This window comes from Elaeis guineensis, chromosome 1 (assembly GCF_000442705.2).
Source record: "Elaeis guineensis isolate ETL-2024a chromosome 1, EG11, whole genome shotgun sequence".
NCBI classification, from domain to species: domain Eukaryota; kingdom Viridiplantae; phylum Streptophyta; class Magnoliopsida; order Arecales; family Arecaceae; genus Elaeis; species Elaeis guineensis.
This window is the reverse complement of record NC_025993.2, coordinates 115,483,471-115,510,282: the sequence shown is the minus strand read 5'-3', so window position 1 is coordinate 115,510,282 and position 26,812 is coordinate 115,483,471. Positions and strand designations below refer to the sequence as shown.

General features: G+C 38.5%; 1 protein-coding gene across 1 annotated transcript; it reads left to right on the top strand.

Moving 5' to 3' along the window:
• The first annotated feature begins 439 nt into the window (after positions 1 to 439).
• LOC105038730 (cystinosin homolog) lies at positions 440 to 21,182 on the top strand. The gene is made up of 8 exons (XM_010914595.4): positions 440 to 641; positions 793 to 925; positions 3,206 to 3,295; positions 3,419 to 3,543; positions 3,705 to 3,747; positions 7,223 to 7,340; positions 7,427 to 7,476; positions 20,816 to 21,182. The coding sequence occupies exons 1-8, from the start codon at positions 523 to 525 to the stop codon at positions 20,960 to 20,962; spliced, it is 825 nt and encodes a 274-aa protein (XP_010912897.2). The 5' UTR covers positions 440 to 522; the 3' UTR covers positions 20,963 to 21,182.
• The last annotated feature ends 5,630 nt before the right edge of the window (positions 21,183 to 26,812 follow it).

The following is a 26,812-nucleotide window of genomic DNA, read 5'->3' as shown; positions in this document are numbered from 1 at the left end:
TTAAGCTTGAAAAAATCTTGCTTGCTTAATCGTAAGATATTTTTGTTAACGTATTTATACTTGTATCGTTTAATTTGTCTTATTTTTCAAGTAAAAAAATCTTTCCATAGAAATAAAGTTCAAACTTCAGAAGCGTTCCCTTTTTCACTCGCTAGCCTGGTGTGGACACTTAGACGTTAGTGTACCTGGTGGCGTCCGCGTCCACGTCCATCTTTGTGATGCACTAGGTGGCGATATCAACCAGATTCCAACACCGTAAACGCCAAATCCTTAAAACTCCAAAACCCGTTTCGCAAAATTACCCCTCTTCTCTGCAGCAATAACACTTCCTACCTGCGGTTCTTTCGTAAATCCTGGCTATATCGAAGGGCCAATCCCCTCATCCGCCGGATGGTTCGTCCATCAACGACGGGCTTTCGAATGAAAAAGGGAATAAAAACTGTTGCTTTTTATCTCCGTTATCTTCGACTCAGAGCGACGAAGGAAAAAAAAGGGACAAAAATTCCGTAAAATTAGAAAAAAATGGCTTCTTGGAATTCTATATATCTGGAGGTCACCTACGAGGTTTTTGGATGGATCGCCTTCTTCTCATGGTCTTTTAGCTTCTATCCTCAAGTCATACTAAATTACAGGCGAAAAAGGTTCGATTTATTGATTTTTTTTGTCGCAATTTGAGACTCAAATCCTGTTTTCTAGAAGGAAATTGGATTTTGATCGGGTTTTTTTTTTATTTTCTTGAGGTTTTGATGGCTGGATGACTTGTATTGTGGTTTGCTTGGTGGGGAATTGCAGTGTGGTTGGTCTGAACTTTGACTTCTTGGTGCTGAACATGACGAAGCACTCGTCGTATCTTATATACAATGCGGCGATGTTCTTTAGCCCCACAATTCAGAGGCAATATCATGAGAAATATGGATTTCAAGAGGTAGGTGGTTCTTGATATGTGTTTGAGTTTCTTTAGACTGCAACACTTTGGGGCTGTTTGGATGCCTGCGACTTTTTTTTAAAGAAAAAATTAGATAATCTTAAAAACATGAATTTTTGTTAAACAGGAGGAGGCTTCTTTTGCATGAAACTCACATTTCAGGTTTTAGGATTTGTCAATTTTGGCAGAACAAATTTTATAGAAAGCAACCAAGCAAGCAGATTTGTAAAACCCATTTGTTGTGAATTTTTTGTAAACCTGTTTTACTAATACTGGTCAAACAAAAGCCCCTTTTAATTGATTATTTAGTGTGGAAGTCCGTGTTTTGGAGCTGGAAGATAACACCCCAAGTAAACACAAAATCTATACTAGCCTTTCTGTTTTTATATTTATACGTATAAATTAGAAACCTATGGTCATAAGCTTATATAAATAGGCCCTTTCATGGTGCTATTGTGGTAGTGGTGCTTTCTTTTAATTATATAATCGCCAGTATGATGTCATGAACACCAAATATCCACCCTATGAAGGCTAATTAATTTGTCAGGATGAGGTGAAAGTGCATGTAGTTATGTTTCTGAACCTGAAATGCTGATGCCCGTTTCAGAGTTGAGGTTCTAATGTTTTTGATGATTAATTTAGTTGAATAGATAAAGATATTGTAGGTTTTTATGTGCCTTCACTTAAAATTTTTGGTGTGCTTGAGGTTGGAGAGATACAAACGAGATAAATATTATCGATCAATTATATGATACTGAAATAAGTGAAATCTTCCCTTTTTTTCTGAAGGAAAAGTCTTCTTTATTGTTTATCCTGGTAAATTCACACTAGTTCTTTAGTGAAGAAAGAGCAGACGGATTAGAGCCCAAAAAAGGGTACGTGACAATTGATAGAGCTTTGCATGTGTAATCAAGTTTATCATATGGTTCAGGCAGTGGATTATCTAAGAAAAGATTATTCTCCTTTGTTGATAAAATTTTCTGAATTTGGTTCCTCTACTTTTTCTTTGCATGCTTAATTCTCAAGTCTGCAGTGGGAGTAATGTCATATACTTTTTCTTTTTTTGGTGTAATCTGGAGTATGTTATATTATGTACACGCATATAGTTTTATTAATATTGTATAATAGTATCTTCTACCAGTCCAATTCATGGACAATGTGAAGTGGGGTAATAGTAGATTTTGATGGCACACTTAGCTCCTAGTTTCAGCTTGCTATGGTCCCTTTTTTCAACTATAGGGATTGTTTTAGTTTGGACCATACAACTAACTACTGTATTATACTATTATTCTTATGCTACTAAATGTCTCAATTTTTTTTTAAGTATGGCTTAACGAGGAGGATTCATTTATGTGTGTGAGATCCATGCTTAGTCTGTCATTTATTACTGCAAACAGGGGGTTCCTTGAGAGCTACTATTTCATGTTAGTCATAGAGCATTACTTTGAAAATTCAGAGGTGCGTATCATCCACCAAAATATGGACTGTAGAGGTTCTGTAGTCACCATGTGCAGCCAGTATAAAATGGTGTAAGCAGTAACACAAGTCTTCTCAATGACATATATCAATGAGACACCTTTGATGAGGATTGCCGTATAAGGCCTCATTATGTTGGGTGTATTGAATCATTGATTTATTTGATTCTTGTTTGCTACTGTTTTCCTTCAAACTTGCTGAAATTTTTTTGGTATCTGGTCAAACCTAAACTGAAACTTTAAACTTTATGAGGCTGTACATGCATCCCTGTTCAATCCTGTACACGATGTTTTGGCCTTCATCATGGTGCATATATATTTATGTATTTTAATTCCAATGGGAAATTGCATATATGGATCATACTGCAATTCCGAAGATTTGTTCTTTTAAAATTAGTATTAAGGTGATTTGGGAACCATCTTTATTCTTTCAATTTCAGTCTAAAATATGTAAATTCCGCTTTCATATTTATAAATTTGGAGGTTGACCAGTCTCCTCCCTGTTTAAAAGAAAGGAGGCTTACCTGTAAATTTCGCATTGTATTAAGTATTTACACTGAACTTAGCCAAACTATGCAAAGAAATGTGACTGCGTAGGCAGCGCCATTTCTAATTTGGCTTTTCTAAATCTATAGAATCTGATTTTTTGCCACTTTAAAATGAGAACGACTAATTATGGTGATGCTGATAGTTGATCATACATTACTTTAGATTTTTGGTTCCATGAATTTTTATCCTAAACATTGTTTAAGTGATAATACATGCAAATGGATTATCTATACATCTTTTTTCCCCATCATGGCAGATGATTCCTGTGGCTGCAAATGATGTTGCTTTTTCAACCCATGCTGTTGCATTGACAGCTTTTACTTTATTCCAAGTTTTAATCTATGAAGTAAGTGATCCTATCTTGAACTACATAGAGCCTTTTATCCTGCATAAGTGACAATCTTGCCCTCCCCAATCCCTCATTGTAAGTACTCACTTTTCACATTGTTTTTATCTTTTACAATGACAGCGTGGAAATCAGAAAGTCTCGAAAACTTGCACTGTAATCACTACAGCTGTTCTGGCTTCTGCTGTGGTCTGTCTGATCATAGCCTGTCCAAAGCATTCATGGCTCTGGCTCATCTCTGTGTTCAAGTAATTCTGTCTTTTCAGAAAACAGTTAAATTCTTAACCTATAGTTATCCAAATAAACAATTTTGGTGGCGAAGTACTGGGATGTTTGGAGTTCAGAATAACAAGTAACTGCAGATAAATCTTCATCTGATTAATCTTTCCTTATTGCATGTGTGTTTCAGCACAATACAAGTTATCATGACAGCGATCAAGTACATACCACAGGTAAAGATACTTCTGCAGTTTCATAAATTTCCTATTTCCTGTCTTTGATTGGTGTTGGTTCTTAAGATATCCTCTTATTTTAGCAGGCCATTTTAGGAATAAGATAAGATCACATTCTTCATCTGAAAGTTGCAAAGCATAAATCAATGAATTGTTGAGGTAGCCTTGATTTAGGAATTCAAGCGTTATAAGAGAAATTCTAATATGATTACCAATATGAAAATAAAGCAGTCCTATACTCCTATTTCAGAAATTCCAAATTTTCCTCTCAGTGCGAGCTAATTCCTCTCTTCAATTCCAACTTCAGGGCACATAAACACAAAAGAAAATGTATATTCAAGTAACCAAAAGGATAAAATAGAAGGATTTTACCCTAAATATTGTGTACAAGTCATCCCGTGCTTAAGTTTCCATCCCAATTCTGCATTGGAAATGCACCAATTTGTTGATTTATGCTTTTCACCATTCTCATCTAAATGATCTTTAATAGATTGAGTTCTACTTACAAGAGATTACTTTGTCTGTAAAGGTTAATTCTTTGAAGGTGAAGGTAGGTGGCTAACTTAGGTGATTAAGGAATGCCGTACCGGATTGAACCGTCTGGTACGGGGCGTGCCGAACTGTCCCAGCGGAGAACCGAGACGGTTCCGGCATGCAAAACGGCACATGCAGGTGCCGGAGAAGAAAAAGAGAAAAAGAGAGAAAAATAGAGAGAGAGAGGGAGGGAGGAAGAAAAATCCGCCGAAGGGGCCGCCGGAGGGCAGCCGTGGCCGTCGGACGGCGGAAAGGGCTCCCGCGGCTCCGCGCGGGGAATAGGGGCGATCCGTCTCTGTTTCTCGGGGCTTTTTTTTAAAAAACCTTTTCAAAGTGAAGTCGGTATGGGTTTTGTCGGCTTCACTTAAGTGAAGCCGGCAAGGATTTTGCCGACTTCACTTTGAAAAGGCTTTTTAAAAAAAAAATCCCGAGAAACAGGGGCGGATCGCCCCTGTTCCCCGCGCGGAGCCGCGGGAGCCCTTTCCACCACCCGACGGTCACGGCTGCCCTCCGGCGGATTCTCCTCCCTCTTTTTCTTCCTCCCTCCCTCTCTCTCTCTCTCTTTTTCTTCCTCGATTCATCCGTGTTTTCCTTCGTCGGTTCGCCTCGGTTCGAAACGGAACAGAGATGTGCCGTACTGTACCGCCGGCCGGCCGATCCGGCCACCGGTATCGGTTCCGCCAATCTTGGGTGATTTAGTCTAAAAAAGATTCTTTTGAACTTACAATATAATTGTTTTTTATAGCTAACTAACATTTGAATGCCTTACGATATTTTAAAAGTATATAATCCACAAGATCCATTTTACATAAATATCTTCTGGTTCTTTTAAAATTAGGTAATTGTAGTTCTCTTTACAGGTATATCTACAAAGTTTTAGGTAACTTAATTGTTATGTCAACCAAACAAGGCACTTGTTAAATTCTTAGATTTAAAATTTGGTTGGGTAACGTTTTATGGTTTGAGACACTTGGACTTGAATGAGGTCTATAAGCTTGTTAAGGGAAGAAAAGGAACTTCAGGTTGAAGTTATACAATGGGAAAAGAATTTTTTTATTCAAGAATAGTGATATAACGGTCTGGGAGTCAACATGGTAAGTTAGGTTGAAAATCTAAGAGTTTGTAGCAAGGTATGCTGAACCAGTACTGCCGGCCGTTTTGGCCGGCCGGCGGTATGGTTCCGTACGGTTTCGTACCGTACCGAACCGACGAAGGTGACCTGAATCGGAAGAAGAAACGGAGAGAAAGAGAGAGAAATAGAGAGAGAGGAGGAAGAAAGAAAAAGAGGGAGGGGAAGGAGCCGGCTGGCCGTTGTGGCCGCTGGAGGGCACAGTCCGCATGCGCGGCGCCGCAGGCGTGAAACAGGGGCGTCGCCCCTGTTTCGCGATTTTTTAAAAAAGATAGTTTTAAGTGAAGCTGGCAAATAGTTTGCCGGCTTCATGATTTTTGTTTTTTTTTTAAAAAATCCATTAAGTCGGCAACGCAGTTACCGACTTCATAAGTTTAAAACCAAAAAAAAAAAATCGAAACAGACCATCTGTTTCGAAAAAGAAAAAAAGGGCGGAGCCGCGGAGGGGCTCCGCCCGCGCCACTGCCCTCAGGCCGTCGGCGTCGGCTCGCCGGCCACCGAGGGCCTCGCGACGGAGGCGTCGTCCATCTGATAGGTCCCTCCCCCCTCCTGAGCGCTCTCTCTCTCTCTTTCTCACTCTCTTGAAAGCCCTATCGGGCGATACGGGGTTCGAAAGCCCTTCGACGGCCGCAGCCGGCCACCACCGGCCTCCGACGGCTCCCGCCTCCCTCCCTCTCCTCCTCTCTCTCTTTCTCACTTTCTCTCTTTTTTTCTTCTGTACCGTCGGTGTACCGAATTTACCGGCCAAATCGTGCCGATTCTCCGCCGGTCCGGTACGATACGGAGTGTACCGACCGGTTCGGCACGGTATGGCAAACGCTGGTTTGTAGCTTGGAGGATTATAAGATGTCAGGAAGAGTTCGTAGGAAAAAAATAATCGAGAATTTTTTAAATAAATAAGCAAGAAAGCTATAAAAACCTTTTAGATGTCGAGACGATATCTGGTGTTGCTGGAACAATTTGATACCTAGACATTGCAACTTGATTTTTAAGTGTCTGACCTTTACTGGCACATTTAATTGGGCAAAAGTGCTAAAAATATATGGATAGAAGTTCTTCAAAGCCAACTTAGAGAAACTTGGGTATTCAAGTGTTTGGTGGTTTTAAGGTTGCTAGCATCAAAGTCTGCTTTGGCTTCTCCCAGAATTTCTTTTGGTGGAATTAAAACAGATTTGAAGTCAAAATTTCAGTGGATACACGATGAGGTTATTAAAATGAAGTGTTGCTTGCAAGCTTTAAAAAACCAATGTCGAAATCCAGAAATTTGTTTTCTGTGAATGTATGAACTTGAGTTTTACACTTCAAAATATTCTTTGTCGAAATTTCTATGGTTACGCAATATTTCATCTAATATAACAACTATTTTTATCTGCTACAGTAAAAGATGTTGGAAAATACACAAGCAGACCATTAAAAAAAAGAGGTTCTATTGATTATGGTTTTCTTACATCAATATAGATGTATTCATCTTCATGAAATATGAAGCCGTTCAAATTAAAATCAAGGCTTAGTTAGGCATATGAAATTAGTGAAAAAAAAAATAGTGTAGGTAAGATTTTTATCTCGAACTTGATATTGAAAAATTCAGGTAGAAGGACCATATATGAAACATTGTATTCTTTTTGTTTTTGAGGAAAAAACATGTGATGTAATTGATAAAGTTTTGTGATTTATTTAGTGGAAAACCGATATTCTATCTGGTCTCTATGCCTATCTTATTTGTTATGTTCAACTCTTTGATGCTAGACCTAGGTATATTGCTTTCTATCTGAATTTGTCATATTTATGACATTACCTATCTCTCTTCATTAGGCCATAATGAACTTTAGGCGCAAGAGCACGGTTGGCTGGAGCATTGGCAACATCTTACTTGATTTATTGGGGGGCATTCTGAACTTTGGTCAGATGGGTGTACAATCAATAGACCAGGGTGGGTTACATGTTTCTTACAGAAAGCGCTCCAAAAGATTTCTTATAGTTGTTTTCATTTTCTTGATCAAACTAAACATTTTGCAGATACATTGGTAAACTTGTATGGTAACATTGGGAAAACACTGCTTTCATTGGTATGCTATACTATTCTCTACTCTAGTTTTATTTTCAATATGATGGAATATGATAAAAGCTTCAGTTTTTTCCTACAGCTTTGGTGGGGCATGCATATTCATCTTCTAGAATCTGTCCTTTCCATTATTATATTTGCTTGTTATATACACTAGTGTTTGACATATAAAGAGCACTTTTTCAGTAGAAACATATACCAAGCATTTGATCCGTTCTATGAGCATATAGTTCCCTTTGCTCATGAGGTTTGAGTTTGGTGGGGGAAGAAGCAATTCCACTGATTGTGATTCATAATGCTAGTGGATGAAAAGTTCTAAAAGCAATAGGATGAGTAGATGATGATGGCATGTTTCAGTTGGATCAACCTACAAAGTTCCCTCTCTACACCTCCTTCTTGATGTGACTGCAAGTGACTGCCATTCCATTAGCAGAATAAAGTCACAAGGCCAAAAGTTATATTGCACTAAGATGAACTATGGACCCTCATGAAAAAAGACAGTTGCCTAGTCTTTATTTGTCTCCCGTGACAGTATGCAAAAAAAGAATACCTATTTCGTGGGGAAAATGAATAGATTGGTTTGAATACTTTCTTAGGCCTGTTGCTTGTTTTGAGCAGAACTTAGTGAAACAAACAGTCAAATCTTGCCAGGAAAACAGTAAAAGAGGCAAAAGCTGCAAAATTTATAAAAACTTCATGTTATCTAAATTGAGAGCTGCATCTATGGTCCAAGCTTAAAACTGTTGTATGATTTATTAACTAGGTACTTTTGGAGGAATATTGTCATCTTTTCAATATATTATTGTTGGATTTTTCGTATCGGAGCATGCATGTATATTTCAAATTTTTTTTTTCTAAACAACACAGTGAAATAGAAGATTAAAAAACTTTTTAATCTACATCATGCATAAAACATAAAGTACTAGGATCTACTTCATATGCTGAAATTGAATATGTGATCGAATCACATACATGTTTCGCAAATCCTTTCTTTAAATTTGGATCTAGAAGAGAATAGGTTCTTCCTTAGCTGCGCAAGCGTCCGGCCTCTACGAGTATCCACTCAGGATCAATCTGGAATAATCCTCTTTAGTATTGATTTTTTTTCTCTAAGAAAAATCGGTCTGCGAATCTGAACGAAGCCTGGATCGCAATCAACTCTTTGATTCTTTCCTTAATCTTCTTCTTCTCTTCTTCTCTTGCTTTTCTTCCTTTGATTATAAAGCAATCAAGGACTAGAAATCAGGAAACAAAGGGGGCGCCCAAACTCCTTTGGGCGTGGAAGATAGAGGACGCCCAAGGCTTGGGCGTTGGATCTTCAAGGGAGAAGAAAAGGGAGAAGAAAGAGAGGGGGCGTGGGCTGCTCCATGGAGGCGTGGGGCTGCTGGTTCAATTGCCTAGAGGCCTCAGGGAAAGCTTCTTTAAATAGGCATAAGATTTGAATCCTATTCAAAACTAAACAACCACTTAATACAACTCTTACTTGCATTTGGAATCCTTATTCCTTTAGTTATTTGACTCTCTTTAGGAGATCCTTTAGGCGCCAACTATTGGAGCCTTTGCACCCACAAATACACACCCCATATGGCACCCATGGGATGCCCCATGCTGGTCCCACATGTCCTCTAATGGGTGGACACGTCTAGTTTGATCAAATCAAGTGGTGCCCAATCAAAACTATCAAAAAAATCAATTAAGGGCTTGAACCCTTAATTCTTTTAATCCAAAACCTTAAGCATCCAACAATTAGAGCCCAATAAATCTAATTCATTTAAGTTATTAGCAGATAATTAAATTTAAATTAATCTTATCAAATAAAAAATTCAAACGTAAAGAGAAAATTGGGTCCAACCATGTGCTAGCAAGGTTACCCTGAATCCAATAGGGTTTCTCTAAATCCAATTGAGACTTCATAAGTCCAGTTGCTTATTCTAGGTCTAATCTCTTTGTTGTGTGACTCCATAGGTTCAATTCTATCTGATAGTGAGATATACAATGATTTCTATCATAGTATCATTGAAACTCTTTTCAATGAGTTGGAACAATTATACTCTAACTCATCAAAGATTGTCGATCCTAAGCAACCCTAATGAGTTCTCACTATCTACCGGTGACACCTAGCAGTATGTAGTAGCAACCTAGTAGAATCGAAAAAGAACCTCAAGGTATAGTTTATGTGTGATTCAGTCCCTCTATCGTGAGTTCCGACTAGATGACAGATCATGGATAAATCATCAAACCTCATCATCAGTTATATGATAGATTCGATTAGCTTAAGTTCAATTGTGATTCTTATGAAAATTTTTTTCCATCAATCACACTGTTGTGGCCACAGACTTTCGGACTTAGCCTCTCAAATCCCATAGGACTACTCTCTATCAAGATCGATAGATTCCATTTTAATGCGTATTCTGCTCCTACAGTGGATCAACTATCGCCAACATCCACTACAAAAGCTTATTGAGACCATATTTATGTGTCGGTCAAATTCAGCAGCCTCACTGCGAGCAGTCATACCATCGCAGGTCAAAGGATCATTCACACAACTATAGCATCGAGACAATCACTGACGATCGAATAGAAATCCAAGTGATCTCTCGTATGGTCACGCTCAGTACTAGTTGTTCTCTAACAACTATCCACACTCATCGCTCAGTGTCTCTACACTGTAGACCAGAGACTCATCTACTCTGAAAGAAGCAATCTGTGCGCCGGTCTATACAGATCAATCACCATCCTCATGATGATACTATAATCAGAAGTATTTAGGAATTAAATACATGTCTTCAATTCTCAATACTTTGAGAATATGTATCGAAATGTTAATTCCATGGACGATTCAATGACATATCATACTTGAATAAAAAATAAATTGGCCCTTTTATTGATCCAATAATATATTAAGTACAAAATTGTATCCTAGACTTATTTCAATGTGTCAGCCATATTGGCTTCTAAGACATACATCTAACAATCTCACTCGGACTAAAGCCAATTGGTCACTAATCTCAGTCCCATCTTCTCAAGTGGACTTTCATGTTTGGTTGGCTCAATTGCTTTGTCAGCGGATCTGTCACGTTGTCCGTGGAGTCTACTCTTCGCATCTCAACATATTTCTTTTCGAGGTAGTTGCGTATACCGCTGCTCTATGTGCTTGGACTTCTGATGAGATCTTGGCTTCTTAACAAGGACTATGGTGTCATTGTCTTTGCAATACTGTGTCATGGCATCTAATGGCATGACATCCAGTTCTACAATTAATATTAGAACCAGAATTCATCCTACACATCTACAGCATACTCAGCTTCCATTGATCGATTACTCAGAACCCTTCCAATATATCGAATAAGAATACACTCTGATATAGACATTCTATCATCAGTATCCATGTATCCTCCCACTATTAGCTTTTCTCTAAAGATCGAAAATCTAAATCTTTAGTACTTCTCAAGTACTTAAGGATGGTTTCACAGCAATCCAACACTCCCAGTCTGGATTCGACTGATATCTGCTTGTGACATTCACAGTAATGGCTATACAAATTAAGTACATAGCACGCATACTCTTATGCCCAAGAGGTAGAAATTCTCTTTCAAGATTTTCTATACTGAACTCTTTCAACATCTCCTCTTTATACTTTTCTGTGAAAAGCCAAGCATCCACTTGGATCTATTTCTATAGACCTTAATTTCAAGAATAAAGGATACTTTTCCTAGGTCTTTCATGAAGAATTTCTTAGACAACCATCTTTTGACCATAGTCAGCATTGGAATATCATTTCCAATAAGGAGAATATCATCCACGTACAATACGAAGAATGTTATTGCGCTCCCACTGACCCTTTTGTATACACATGGTTTCTATTCGTTCTTGATGAAATCAAATAATTTGATCGCATCATCAAAATGAAGATTCCAACTTCGAAAAGTTTGCTTTAATCCATATATGGACCTTTGCAGCTTGCAGACTCTGTAATCACCATCACAGATGTGAAACCCAAAGGCTACTCCATATAGATATCTTCCTCAAGATATTCATTCAGAAAAGTAGTTTTCACATCCATCTGCCAGATTTCATAATCATAATAAGTTGCAATAGCAAGCAGAGTGTGAATGGACTTCAGCATGGTTACGGACGAAAAGATTTTTTGATAGTCAAAGCCCTTGCGTTGGCTATAACCTTTTGCCACAAGTCTAGCTTTATTGGTCTCTACCTTACCATCGGCATTTTTTTTTTTTGTAGATTCATTTACACTCAATGGGTACTATATCTTCGGATGGATCCACTAAGTCCATACTTGATTCGAATGCATCGAGTCAATCTCTGACTTCATCGCATCTAACCATTTTTCGAAATCGATGTCAGACATCGCCTCGTCAAAGGTATTAAGATCATCACCATGACCCTTATCTTTCATAAGAAATATTTTTTTTATTTCCTTCGTAAGCATACCTATGTACCTTTCAGGAGATCGGAAGATCCTACTAGATCTATGAGATGGTTGAGGAACATCAACTACTGGCTCATGAATAACGAGTTTCTGAGGATTTATAGTTCTTTGCTGTTCAGAGACCTCTTCGAGCTCAACTAACCTCCCACTGCCACCATCCTGGATAAACTATTTTTCTAAGAATATGGTGTTCCGACTCACAATCATATTGTGATCTTGTGGAAAGTAGAAGTAGTATCCCATTGATTTTTTTGGATACTCTATAAAACGAGCTATTACAGATGTATCCTCTAATTTATCAGCCATCTGTCTCTTGACATAGGCCGGGCATCCTCAAGTCTTAAGATAACTTAGACTCAGTTTTTTACCGTACCATATCTCATACGATGTGGTAGGAATGAATTTTGATGGAACCCTATTCAACAGGTGAATTGCAGTTAATAAGGCATGTCTCCAAAGATATAAAGATAAATCAGTGAAGCTCATCATGGATCTGACCATATCTAATAAGGTCATATTCCTCCTTTCGGATACTCCGTTGAGTTGAGGTGTTCCGAAAGGAGTCTATTGAGAGACTATGTCATTGTCCTTAAGATATCTCAAAAATTTTCGATTAAGGTATTCACCTCCTCAATCAGATCGAAGAACCTTAATGGGTTTATCTGTTTGTTTTTCTACTCCATTTCTGAATTTTTTGAATTTTTCAAAGGTTTCAAACTTGTGTTTCATCAGATACACATACCCATATCTAGATAGATCATCGGTAAAGGTGATGAAGTAGCAGTAACCACCTCTGGTCTGCATATCAAATGGCCCACACATATCGATGTGTACCAGAACTAGTAACTCAGTGGTCCTTTTCCTATATCCTGCAAAAGGTAATTTGACTATTTTTTCTCGAAGGCAAGATTCACAAGCTTGATACAACTCTGGATGAAGAGAGCCAAGGATTCCATCCCTTTTCAGTTTCTTTATCATGTCCTCTTAATATGGTCTAGTCTATGATGCCATAAGTACTTCTGATTAATTTAATCTCTGGATCTCTTTTAACCTACGACACTCACTATTTGCTCGTTCAAATTCACATTCGCATCAACATGCAAGTGATATAGACTGTCAATTAAAAGATCTCGTGCAATCAATTTATTTCGTAAATAAATGAAATAAATTTTTTTATTGAAATTAAATTCAAAACCATCCTATGCTAGCACAGATACGGAAATCAAATTCCGAGTAGCTACAGAAACAAAATAACGGTCTTTTAAATCTAATCTAAAATCCGACGGTTATCGAAGAGAATAAGTGCCAACGGCTTCTGCAGCAACTTTTGCTTCATTGTCGATCCGAAGGATCATGTCACCTTCCTTCAATCTCCTACTTTCTATTACACCTGTATTGAGGTACATATATGAGTACTCGAACCAAAATCCAATATCCAATTGGAAGTAGAAAAAATCGTAAGATCAGATTTAATTATTATGAGCATACCTTCTGAAGGTTTATCATCCTTCTTAGTCTTTAAGCTCTTCAGGTAGAGTGGACAGTTCCTCCTCTAGTGGCCTTCAGCATCATAATGGAAATATTTTTTCTTAGCTTCAGCTTTCTTTGAAATATCCTTCTTTAGCTTGCTCTCTTTCTTCTGCTTCTTAGCGGATTTATTTTTCTTCTTTCAACTAGATTTTCTCTTGGAGAAGTCCGCTCCACAGCGAGAACAGTGCCTTTTAAACTCTTCAAGGTTTCTTCTGTAGTGACTAATATGTTGACCAATTCGGGTATAGTGCAATCAAATTTATTCATATAAAAATTTACAATAAATTGATTATATGAACTTGTAAGGAATTGAAGGATCAAATTCATATGTAATTCCTTTTGCATATCAAGCTCGAGCTTTTCAAGCTCCTCAATATCCTTGATCACTATCATACAGTGCTCATGGACTGACTGTCTTTCACGCATCTTCAGATTGAAGAGTTTTTTGGATACTTCGAAGCATGCTGTACGGCTCTACTCACCATACAACTCTTATAGGTGAGTAATCATAGTCCTGGCAGTGGGCATATGCTCATGTGGCTCTACAACTCATTTGACATGGATGCCAGCATATAGCACTTGACCCCACTATCTTCATCCGTCCACTTTTCATAAGCAGTTCTTTGCTCGACAATAAGACGGTTTGATAATATTAAGGATTTTTGGTCGAGTACATGATCTAGTTTTTCAGAAGTCAGGACAATCCTGAGATTTCTTAGCCAGTCTTTATAGTTTGTTCTGGTTAAATAATTGGATTCAAGGATGCGGGCTAAAGGGTTTGGGGCTGATATTGTTTAACTGCGAGATTAAAGATTCAAGTTAGACTTTTGTACTTTAAAATTATATTTGCTTCTAGGGACTTTAAGATGCAAACAATGACTTTCACTAATTTTTCAAATCCTTCTACTCCTCGGATGGGAAACAAAAATTCTAACGCGACAAATAGATTCCTAGTGGGTGCTGCGGTCCCACCGATGCCATGTACCTCACCTAACAGTTATTGGTAACATGCACACCGATGCGTGGACAATTCTTTGCCCAGATGCTTCTCTAAGCATATTGCAGCAACTTGGTCTCTAAGTCATGTGGTTCATCTAACAGTTATTGACCACACTTCTTAGTTAAGTCCGACCTACCGTTCACAAACAGGTGCAGGGCCATCATTGGGTCCCTCACCTAACAGTTATTGGATCTAATCCATCCTTATCCTGGAGCAACTCTTTGCTAATAGAGTGGTTACATGCTTTCGGTGTAACTGAACCACTGTAACCAGTCGAGAATAATCAACATCAGTAGCACATCCGCACATCTACAACGATGGAAGACCTATGAACTTAATATTTATAGAAAAGTTTAGATTTAGGTCTCGTCTAATCAGTCATCATATGACTGATCTAATTGGCATGAGCTAAACCAAACCGCCAAGCAACCTCATTCAAGACTCAATCTTTCAAATTGGCCTGATAAGTGGAGATCGGTGGAAGTCCCTCCGTTGCTTTTTTTAGACGCCAATAAATTAGCTAGATCAGCAAACGGAATCAATTAAATAACCACATCTCAATTACTTGTCTTAGACACCAATAGGTGAATTGGCCCAAATAGGTTAGCTCAAGCGAATCAAGCTCAAGCCATCGAGCCGAATTAGATCCTTAGGTTAATTGATTCTACATATGGAATTCAATTGATTTGATCAACAACAATTGTATGATCATATAACTTAATTAATCTAGCCCTAATCAACATTGACTTGATTTGATCAATTACTTAATCGAATTAAATCCATTATATTCAAATTAAAAATTCTAGATGCAATCTAATTACATGATCTAATTTTTTATTTTTTCATAATCAAAATCCTTATGCACAAACATAAATTTCAGATTCCAAAACTAAATTTTAGATCTAAATTCTTTGTATGAAAGGTAAATTTTAAATCATGAAACTAATTTTCAAATTTAACATACAAACATATATCTCATATATGTATGTAAAATTCAGATCTAAACAAAAATTCAGATCATAACATGATATCATATGTCTCATATACAAATCATGAATCATATTGAAAATAATTTTCTGACCTAAATATGCAATCATATAGCTCATATATGAATCATAAATCAGATTAAATTAAATTTCAGATTTATACATGCATCTGTATATCACATGATTATGAACTATAAATCATTTTAGAACAAAATTCAGATCTATGCATACTTTCACATATCAACTATATGTTTTAAAATAAATTTCAGATTCAAAATACTCATCTATACATCTCATGTATCAAGGAAAAATCAGATTTTGAAATACTTTTCAAAACATATATGTCAATTTCATGCATATGAAATCCGTAGCTCTGATACCATTGTTGGATTTTTCGTGTCGGAGCATGCATGTATGTTTCAAAAAAAATTTTTCTAAACAACGCAGCGGAATAGAAGATTAAAATATCTTTTAATCTACATCATGTATGCATAAAACATAAAGCATTATGATCTACTTTGTATGCTGAAATTAAATATTTACTGAAATTGAATATGTGATCAAATCATATACCTGTTTCGCAAATTCTTTCTTCAAATCTGAATCTGAAAGAGAATAGGTTCTCCCTTAGCGCGCAAGCGTCCGATCTCTACAAGTATCCACTCAGGATCAGTCTGGAACAATCCTCTTTAGTATTGATTTTTCTTCTCTAAAAAAAATTAGCCTGCGAATCTGAAAGAAGCCTGGATCACAATCAACTCTTTGATCCTTTCCTTGATTTTTTTTTTCTCTTCTTCTCTTGCTTTTCTTCCTTTGATTATGAATCAATCAAGGACTAGAAACCAGCAAACAAAAGGGGCGCCCAAACTCCTTTAGGCATGGAAGATAGAAGATGCCCAAGGCTTGGGCTTTGGATCTTCAAGGAAGAAGAGAATGGAGAAGAAAGAGAGGGGGCATGGGCTGCTCTATGGAGGCGTGGGGCTGCTGGTTCAATTGCCTAGAGATCTTAAAGAAGGCTCCTTTAAATAGACATAAAATTTGAATTCTATTCAAAACCAAACAACCACTTAATACAACTCCTACTTGCATTAGGAATCCTTATTCTTTTAGTTATTTGACTCCGTTTAGGAGATCCTTTAGGCACCAATTATTGGAGCCTTTGCACCCACAAATACACACCCCATATGGCACCCATGGGACGCCCCATGCTGGTCTCACACGCCCTCTAATGGGTGGACACGCCTAATTTGATCAAATCAAGTGGCGCCTAATCAAAACTATCCAGAAAATCAAGGGCTTGAACCCTTAATTCATTTGATTCAAAACCCTAGGCACCCAATAATTGGAGCCTAATGAATCTAATTCATTTAGGTTATTAGCAGATAATTAAATTTAAATTAATCTTATCAAATAAGAAATTCAAATGTAAAGAGAAAATTGGATCCAATCATATGCTAGCAAGGTTATCCTGAACCCAATTGAAACTTCATAAGTCCAGTTGCTTATTTCAGGTCTAATCCCTTTGTTGTGTGATCCCATAAACTCAATTCTATCTGGTAGTGAGATATACAATGATCTCTATCATAGTATCATTAAAACTCTTTTTAATGGGTCGAATAATTCTACTCTAACTCATTAAGAATTGTCGATCATGAGCAACCCTAATGAGCTCTCACTATGCATCCGTGACACCTAACAGTATGTAGTGGCAACCCAGTAGAATCGAAAAAGAACCTCAAGGTGTAGTTCACGTATGATTCAGTCCCTCTATCGTGAGTTCCGACTAGATGGCAGGTTATGGATAAATCGTCAAACCTCATCATCAGTCATATGATAGATTCGATCAGCTCAAGTCCAATTGTGATCCTTAAAGAAACTCTTTTCCATCAATCACACTACTATAGCCACAGACTCTTGGACTTATCCTCTCAAATCTCATAGAACTATATCTCTCTATCAAGATCGATAGATTCCATCTTGATGCGCACTCTACTCCTACAGTGGACCAACTATCGCCAACATCCACTACAAGGGCTCATTGAGATCATGTTTATGTGTCAGTTAAATTCCAACAACCTCACTGCAAGCATTCATACCATCGCAGGTCAAAGGACCATTTACACAACTACAGTATCGAGACAATCACTGACGATCGAGTAGAAATTCAAGTGATCTCTCGTATGGTCATGCTCAGTACTAGTTGTTCTCTAACAACTACCCGCACTCATCGCTCAATGTCTCTACACTGTATACCAGAGACTCATCTATTCCAAAAGAAGTGATCTGTGTGCTGGTCTATCCGGATCGATCATCGTTTTCATGATGATACTATGATCAAGAATATTTAAGAATTAAATACATATCTCTAATTCTCAACACTTTGAGAATATGTATCGAAATGTTAATTCCATGAACGATTCAAGGACACATCACATTTGAATGAAAAATAAACTTGCTTTTTTATTGATCAAATCAATGTATCAAGTACAAAATTGTATCCTAGACTTATTTCAATGTATCAGCTATATTGGCTTCTAGGACATACATCTAACAATTGGATCCTTTGTAGCTATCATGTCACTGATATTGGAATAGATTGTCACTTGGATATATGATGAGTACTTTAAATTCAAGTGTAATACGAGCTGAGATTATATGATAGTTATTTTGTTTTCTATTACTAGTCTGGTCATCTTGAATAATACATAAACAGGGATCTTGTTTTCAAATTTCAGACTTTCATATCATTCCTGTAATAATTCATTTCACTAAATATGTGAAGATATTTTCTCTTGGACAAAACTCTAGCGCAAAGGTATGAACTCTAATAGCTTCACTCGCTTGTCCCTGTATCTGATGCTTCCAAACTTCTTCGTGTGGATCCTTCTTAGTATGACGCGGTAAGCTTAGCTACTTTTCTTCAGTCCTGAAATGCTCTTAACCTCTGAAGTTCAATACATGAAGGATTGAATAATCTGAGATTCTGAATCCTTGATCAAAGGCTGCACGTATCCTGATCAAAATTTAAGTTTCTTCACAGTTTGGACTTTGGACTCACCAGCAAGTCTTCATAGCTATTTCATAAGAATTGGGAAATTCATTTTTGATTCTTCGGAGTTCGGACTCTTTTCTACTTAACTCCCAAACATTATTCTAATAAAATCTTAAATTGTGCATGACTACATGAGTATGTATTAGATATTTAACTAAGTTCTCTGAATTTTTTTGGTTGTTTTTTAACTATTGAATTCTCTCTTCTCTTTGACATCATTTGTATTTGCTAATACATTTTCCCTTATTTTGTCACACAGATCCTTTATTTTCCAGAAATTTGACCAACTTTTAAAATATTTTCTTTGGCCAATCAGCCCTGAATCCTGATTTGTAGTCGGTCACTGGAAATTTCTGTGATAAATTTCAGCATTTTGTTCCTTTTTCCTTGACTTTCTCCTTAAAGAAAACTCTTTGGCTCTTTTTTTCAGTTTTTCCCTGCAATTTTGACTGGTTTATTGAGAGTTTAGTTGATCAGAAGTCACTAGCACTCGATTTGCCCTCAAAAAGCACGATTTCATTTCTGTGTGCCAAAAAGTTTTCCTGTTCTTCTTCCCACAGGATACCATCATTAAGAAGAAGCAAAATCCAGAAGGACAGCAGAAAATAAGTTTGGGTATAGATGTAGACCATCGAATCATCATAATATTGACCTTTGTAAATATTTTTAAAAATAGTTCCAAAATAAATTAACTAATGATGATGCAAGTAGCAACTTGAAGTCCTGAAGAAATTTTGGGAATGCATGAGGTTAGTGTTGATATTGGTGCTGATTTAGATATCTCAAAATGGATAATCAGATGCTTTAGGAATTTGTATTTGATATTGGTGGGTTAGAGTAATTTGTTTTCTTGGTTAGTGATTGTGTGTGTATTAAAACACACAAATAACAGACTCGTGGATGAGTTTCTCTTTGCTATCATTGTGAAGGGTACAATTGATTATATGACATGCAGATTTCTTTCTCTGTTTTAAGCCAATTGATTTCACCATAAGAGTATCTCTTTAAGAGCATCACTGTATAACTTTCATAGCCTGCCAGAAATCTTCGATCCAGTCAATGAAGTTGGTCATTCTCGATGGTTCAATCAAGTTTCGCGGACTTAATATCAGAATCCGTGCCGGTTGCTGGCCGGTATGGTACCGTACCATACCATATCGGACCGTACCGATAATAAAAAATAAAAAAAAAATCTCACCCAACGGCAAAAAAAAAAAAAAAAAAGTCAAGCCGAACCAAACCGGTACCGTACCATACCGGACCGGACCAAACCGTCCGGTATCGGATGGTTCGGGCTGATACCGTACCGAACCGACCAGTTCGGTCCGATTCAAGCCATTTTCTAAAAAATCGATCTGAATTGAACCAGTTCTCCGTCAGTACGGTACGGTACAGGTGTACCGGCCGGTTCGTGCCAGTACGGAATACCATAGGTCCAATAATTTTTATTATTTCTTTGGCTAATGGATGGTTACTCTCCTTAGCCTCCCTTTCATCGAATATATATATATATATGTACATACTTATTAATTCAATGCTTTGTACCCAATAAAATGATTGCATCATTTGATGATCCCTTATTGGCCCAAGGTTGTCTTTTGTGGAAAGAATCTTCTTAAGGAATAAAAGGAAAAAGGAAAAAGAAGAAGCAAACATGAAAGAAAGAAAGAAGTCTACTTGTCGTGTCTTTATGTGAGCAATATAGAAAGGCCAGGTTGATTTCCTTGCCTTTATGCTTTCCACGTCTACCAGGCAAACAAACGAAAAGAAGAAATTCATGCTTTTGGCAGACAAGTGAACAAGCACAGATATCATTTAGGACTACCCTTATATGTGATAATCTGAATGAGAGTGTATTTTTTTTCAGATGCTTGATTCTCATTCCCAAACTTGTTAAAGATCTGCAAATAGATGTAAGACCTTTATGAATACCATTAAATCCTCAACTTCTTAATTTTTCACACACTGTTATGCACTGATGATACAGCTACTTTCTTCACCATATGATACGGTGTTTTACTGACTTTGATGCACTTGAATTTCTCTGCTGCATGAGATTGCTCTAGATATATTTAATGGATGTGCACAACCTATGCTCTCATACTTGGTTCATATTAACGGCACTCAGAGACGTAGGTTCAGTATTGCTAGATGAGCCGATTACCTGGAGAATTACAACCAAAGTAACTTTTTCTCGGTCCTAATATATTCCTCTTAAAGAGTCCAAAACTTGATAGGTCCAAAGTTGGTTGCTGAGGTCAATCTTCTTTCAGCAAAATGAATTTAAACTCGAATTCATAGTCCTTTATTTTTTCCTCTTTTCAGGAAGTTGTGTTTTTCGACCTTCTCTTCATCTTTCAGCACTACGTGCTCTACCCTGCCAATAAGGAAGGAACAAACCAGACAATTATGCAAGAAAGTGTCACCCCACTTATTAAGTCTCCAGACGAGCCTCAATCAACAAATGTATAAGGGGATATATTGGCCTTCTCTCTATTTTCTGTCTTTTTTTCTCTTGTGAGTAGAATGGAGGCCAAAATCCCAGAATAAAATATCTTGGCATCTGATTTCGTAAAACTACGCTGGTTCTTGTATTTATATATGATTAGATATGATTTCTTATTTGCAACACAGGATTCAGGTGATGCTAAACACATTAATATGAGCATCACGCAGTTGTTTGAAGGTATAATGCATGAATGCTGTTCTGTATATATGGGATGGTGGAATATGTAGCTCACAATGATAAGGTTGGCTGATGTTGGTCTTATTGAATCAACCTGCCTTCTTTCAGAGATGCTTAAGATAAAGCACCATTGAGGAATGTAAGAGAACACAAGGTGAAAGCCTTCTTTTCATGGTCAACAATTATTGTGTTTGGATCCCTGCTTGAAAGTTTGTGGACTATGTTGAAAGAGCGATATACATGATTTAGCATCTTTTGCATCAAAAATGAAATAAATATTTTTTTTTCAAAGATGTTATATTGTGTTATTTTCAAAGAATGACTTGAATCAGGGCCGGCCTGGGCAGGTCGAATTGGCGACCGCCCAGCCTAGGCTCTGTATTGATATTCAATAGAGTGCAAGGATGACTTTCTACAATATTATAAAAAAAAAATTACATAGGTTAATGATGGTTTATATGCTACTTAACGAATAATCTATAGAAAATTACTGCACGTAAATTAATTTTTTTAATGATAATTAATTTTAAAGTATGTTAATTTTTAATAAAAAATCTAATTATTAGCCCCAGATCTAAAAATATCAGGACCGCCCTGCTTGAAGTTAACCTTTTTTTTAGATGCAATTAACCTAGAACTATTATATAAAGTTCATCTAACGAAAATTGAAATGTAATATCTTTTTTCATCTAAAATACTCATGTGATATCTTTTTTTTTTTTTAAATTAACTCTGTAGAAAATTCTAAGCTATGGCTTAATTTTGACTCTAAACCTAATGCTGTAGTATGCAACGGGGATCTGACACAACCCAACATTTGTGCCTTAAATTCAATCTTGCCAAATGTTGGGGTTTTTTCAACCCACAGCTATATTTAAGTTGGGTTAGATTCATGGCAGATTGGATAGAGTTGGAGGGAACAACCGAACCCAATTAGCATGCTGGACCAACAGGATTTAGGGTGTTTCAGCTCGAGTTGTTGCCGTATTAATGATTTCAAACATTTCATAATTTGCGTTTCGGAGAAATGTAGCATGCGGATTAGTTATGCCACACAAAAATTTATAACCCATCCAATTAGGTAACAAGTTGGAACTATAGAGTACTTTTTTTTGAACCTGCTTCATACCAAATCTCGTAATGATTTACCCATTAAAAGATCTTATGACATACACAATGGAATTTCAAATTTGACTTCAGACCGGACTTATGCTTTATTGGCCCTGATAATTATATTTCATATTTGGTTATTTTGTGAAGACATGTCTTGATTATGTCAGGCCTATGCTTTTAATCTAGTTAATATATGATATATCAAATCCATTCGAGTTGGGAGAAGCCTCAAACTAGATTTCTTGGATTGGACTTTGATGTGAATCTGAGGACCCAAATCTGAAACCAACCTTGATGAGCTACCTATGCATTGGACCCAACTCGATCCTTGACCAAGCTGGCATATAGCAAACCTAGCTATGAAAGAAAATGGTTAATCGTGAACATAATTCTTACCATACCATCATTGTGTACCAATGCATACCGAAATCATATCAAATCGGTATGCAATCTCGTAACTATCGATATTTGGTACGCATCATCATCTCATATCATACCATATAATATTTGGTACGCATCATCATCTCGTACCATATCGTATACTAACATTGTAATAAAATGATATCGGTATAAAATTTAATATCAAGATAGTAAATCTTCATATATTTTTTTTCCATCTTTTGGTTTCAATAGTTATTGCATTTTTAATTTATGTCCCGTGCATAAAGTAACCAAATCATGCATTAAAATATTCTTAATTGTGTATGAAAGCAGATTTATCTTTGCATAAAAGATCAAAAGTAAAATGTTCGTATTCATTTTAGAGACTAGTTTGACAAGTTCTCTATCTTTTCCTAATGTACAAATGGTAGCGTGATTCATGCGTTCACGTTTCGTAATTTTCAACTCTGTATGAAGGCACAACCTTCTAGACGTGGTCGGCTCTTGTAGGCTATTTCAATGGATATTTTTTTGTGTTTTTTAGTAGATGGATCCACTTTTCTTCTTGAAAAGACAAAAAATCCAACTTCCTCTTGCTAACACGCGTCATGACACCTTCCTTCCGAGAGATGACAACAAATTTAAAAGGATCGCGTGGTACACGCCTATTTCAAAAAAGGGAGGATTCAAACAGGACAAATCTGAAAATAATACGAGTATCCAAGCATATGTCTTATTTTTTTTTAAAAAAAAAAATCTAGAAAAGAATGTAGTGCAGCACCCAATGACTATTATTAGAAGGTAAACGATCATCAAATAATTATGTCATTTATGAAATTTTTTTTTTTTTTGGAGCCATCTATTTTTTGATGGTGGCTATCATCGGATCCGGCGCAAAAACGCATCCCGGGGATTTCGGATCCAAAAATTTTAGATGCCTTGCTCTAGAAGAAGTAGGGTTGGCTGAAACAATTTTAAAAAAAGAAAAATCAGCAAGCACTGTACTGAAACAAAAGTTAAAATTATCATTTAAAATAAATATTTCAAGATCCAACTCTAATACCAAAGGGATTCATGAGAGGATTGATACTTTATACAATAAATCAATCATAAGAGGATTGACATGGAGCTCTTTTTGGGACTATTGTTGAGATTCCTAGCATTATATTCTTTTTTTTTATTTTATAAAAGAGTGGATAGGCAACCGACACCACCGTCCATGAAAGTGTTATAGAACATCTCTAGGTTATGATCCTAAGTTTAGGGTCAAGATCCAGATCCGTCAACCAATTCATTAGTAGTCCTTTTCCTTTTACATGAAGGAAATTAATATATTATCCATTGCATGTGCGTATATTCTGTTGCTCTGATGACCGATTTACAATCATATTTGGGGTAGGACTCCTTGATGCAAACCCTTCATGGGCGCAAGATCTCAAGATTTAACCCCTTGTCGTAATCATAACAGTCAAAGTCTTATCCCAACTTTTTAGGACTGGCTCTACGGACCCTAACTCGTTAAAGTTCCTATATAGAATTATCTCTAGGACCACGAACCTAATATCAACCCTCTATCATTTTGGAGACCTAACATGGCATTAGTTCTGGGTCTACCATACACATCCATCTTGATCCAACCAATCCATCCTGACATGGCATGCTCGAGATGATCTAAACAAAACCAACTCTAGACATTTTTTGTTTTTTGGGAGAACAAAGAACTCAAAATAAAGCGGTCAACCAACAACCAAACTTTTAGTTTGGATGGTACAACCTCTTGCCACTTAAGGCGAGAGGATGTTGATCCTCATTTTAATCCCCATTACTTGATATATACCCTTATTCAATATGCCCTGGGCTCGATTTGCCTGAGGACTAAAAAAAAAAAAAGGGAATTGATCAATCGATTTCCAAAGACATAACTGGCATAACCCAATCCATATTAGGGATGGAAATTGAGTTGGATTGGATCACATACGAATCGGGCCGGATGCAAGTCATGTCAAAAATTTATCAATCCGAACCTGACCTGTTTATTAAATTAATAAAAAATTTAGGTCTAAACTCTATCTATGTATTAAACAAGTAACCCAATTTAACCCATATAACTCATTATTAAACAGATTAAGTCAAGTTAAATAGATTAAATGGATTCAACAGGCTAAGCAAATCAGATTAAACATATTAGAAACAAGTAAAATGGTTTTTAAATAGGTTACACAAATTTTTAATAAGTTAAATGGATTAAATTATTATCCGATCCAATTATTAAATCGGTCAAAATGGATTAAATAGTCAAAAATCTAAACTTGAACTCAATCCATTTAGTAAACAGGCCTAGACGGGTTCATCCATCTTTGACCCAAACCCATTTGTATCAAATCCAAAGTTACTTAAAACAGATCGTGTTGCGGCCAATCGCCTCGTCGCCCGATCGTCGGGGAGCGTGCACCTGCAAAAGGAAGTCCGCACTGACCGGAGGCGGCTCCGGTCGGGGACCCTCCGACGGTCAAGTCAGAGAGGTGACTGGACAACAGTGAAATGCAGACAGAGAGCTCTGAGAAAGAGAGAGTGAGGGGGAGGAGCGAGCCTGCGTATGTGGGGGAGACGGGCGGATCGATCCCTTGCACTGTTGCCTTCCCTGGTATATATAGTGGAGCTAGGTATGGCGCCGTCATTAATGGCGCGGACAAGTGAGGAACTGTCAACTCACTGCGGGCTGTCAGAGCCGCCGTGAAAACGTCATGTCGTCGTGCGGCCGTCTAATCACCAGGGTTGACCCGACTCTCGGCGGGACAATGCCCCTAGGTAACTGTGCCGCATGTCCGTGTCAGAGCTGACAACGTCTGGCGGCTGTACGACGGTTGGAGGAGCCGACCGACCCAAAGTCGGTAACCAGATAAGTGGTGTCGGGCCCCTCCATTGGTCGGCGAGCATCATGTAAGTCGGGCCTCAGACCCCCCGGGTTCAGTCGGTCGGGATGGTTACGCCCGACATACCCCCGGCCGGCGATGGGCCGTAGACTGGTCGGTAGTTAACCGCCGATGGCATCCGTCAGTCGGTCGCCCCGACCAACTGTCGGATGGTCTATCGGCCAGTCGGAGTCGTCTGTCGGAGGCGGTCGGGTCGTCAGTCGGTCGGCGGTCGGGCCCTCCGGCAGTCGGTTGGGCGGTCGGTCGGGCGGTCGGGCTCTCCGGGCCGTCGGTCGGGCGGTCGGCCCTCCGGCGGTCGGTCGGGCGGTCGGGCCCTCCGGCAGTCGGTCGGCGGTCGGGCGGTCGGGCCCTCCGGCAGTCGGTCAGCGGGTTTCCCCAACAGTTGCCCCCCTCCACTCCCAAGTCGGGTGGTGAGCAGGATGATGCTTCCAATCGGGCAGCAATCCCGGACGACTGGGAGTGGATTTGTCGCACGTGTAGATCCGACCGTACTGTCGGATGATCCGATGTCAGACGCCTCATGAATGCCCAGCGATCCGGACGTTCAGTCGATGTCAGAGGTCACGTCGGCGTCAGATGTCAGACGCCACGTCTTGTCGTCGTCAGTCGTTACGTCGGTGTCAGAAGATCGGGCGCCGGACGATACGGCGTCAGTCGATCGGATATTCGGCGCCGATCGCGGAAGAGAGGGCCGCTGTCAGGCATCCCATCGGGAACGCGAACCGGCGCGGGTGCGTGAATGCAGGGCCGCACCCCGCATGCCGCGTGTCAAGGTGGTTGGCCGGCGCCCCCTCCGGCATTTAATGCGGGCGGTGCGGCCGTCCCGGGGCGGGGCGCGCCGAATCTTCCGCCAACCGGTGGGCGCCACGCGTCGCGCATCTGCAGGTCTTCGGTCGGCGCGGAAGGATCTCGGCCGTCGGTCGGCCCTATATATATAGGACCTCCCGGACCCTGACCCACATTTGCAACATTTCGCTGGGGAAACTCTGTCCGGGCGATTTTTCAGTCGTCGCGGGCAGAGCTCTTCTTCGCCTGCGGAGGGTCCATTCGGTTCGTGGTCCCCCCTTTTCCTTCTTCCTTCCTTTCTTCTCTTTCTTCTCTTTCGGTCCCTGCATAATGACCAGGAAACCGACTCAGGGAGCTCGGTCGGGGAACCCGACCGACGACTCCCGATCGGCTCCGGAAGATGAGGTCTCCTCGCTTTCGGGG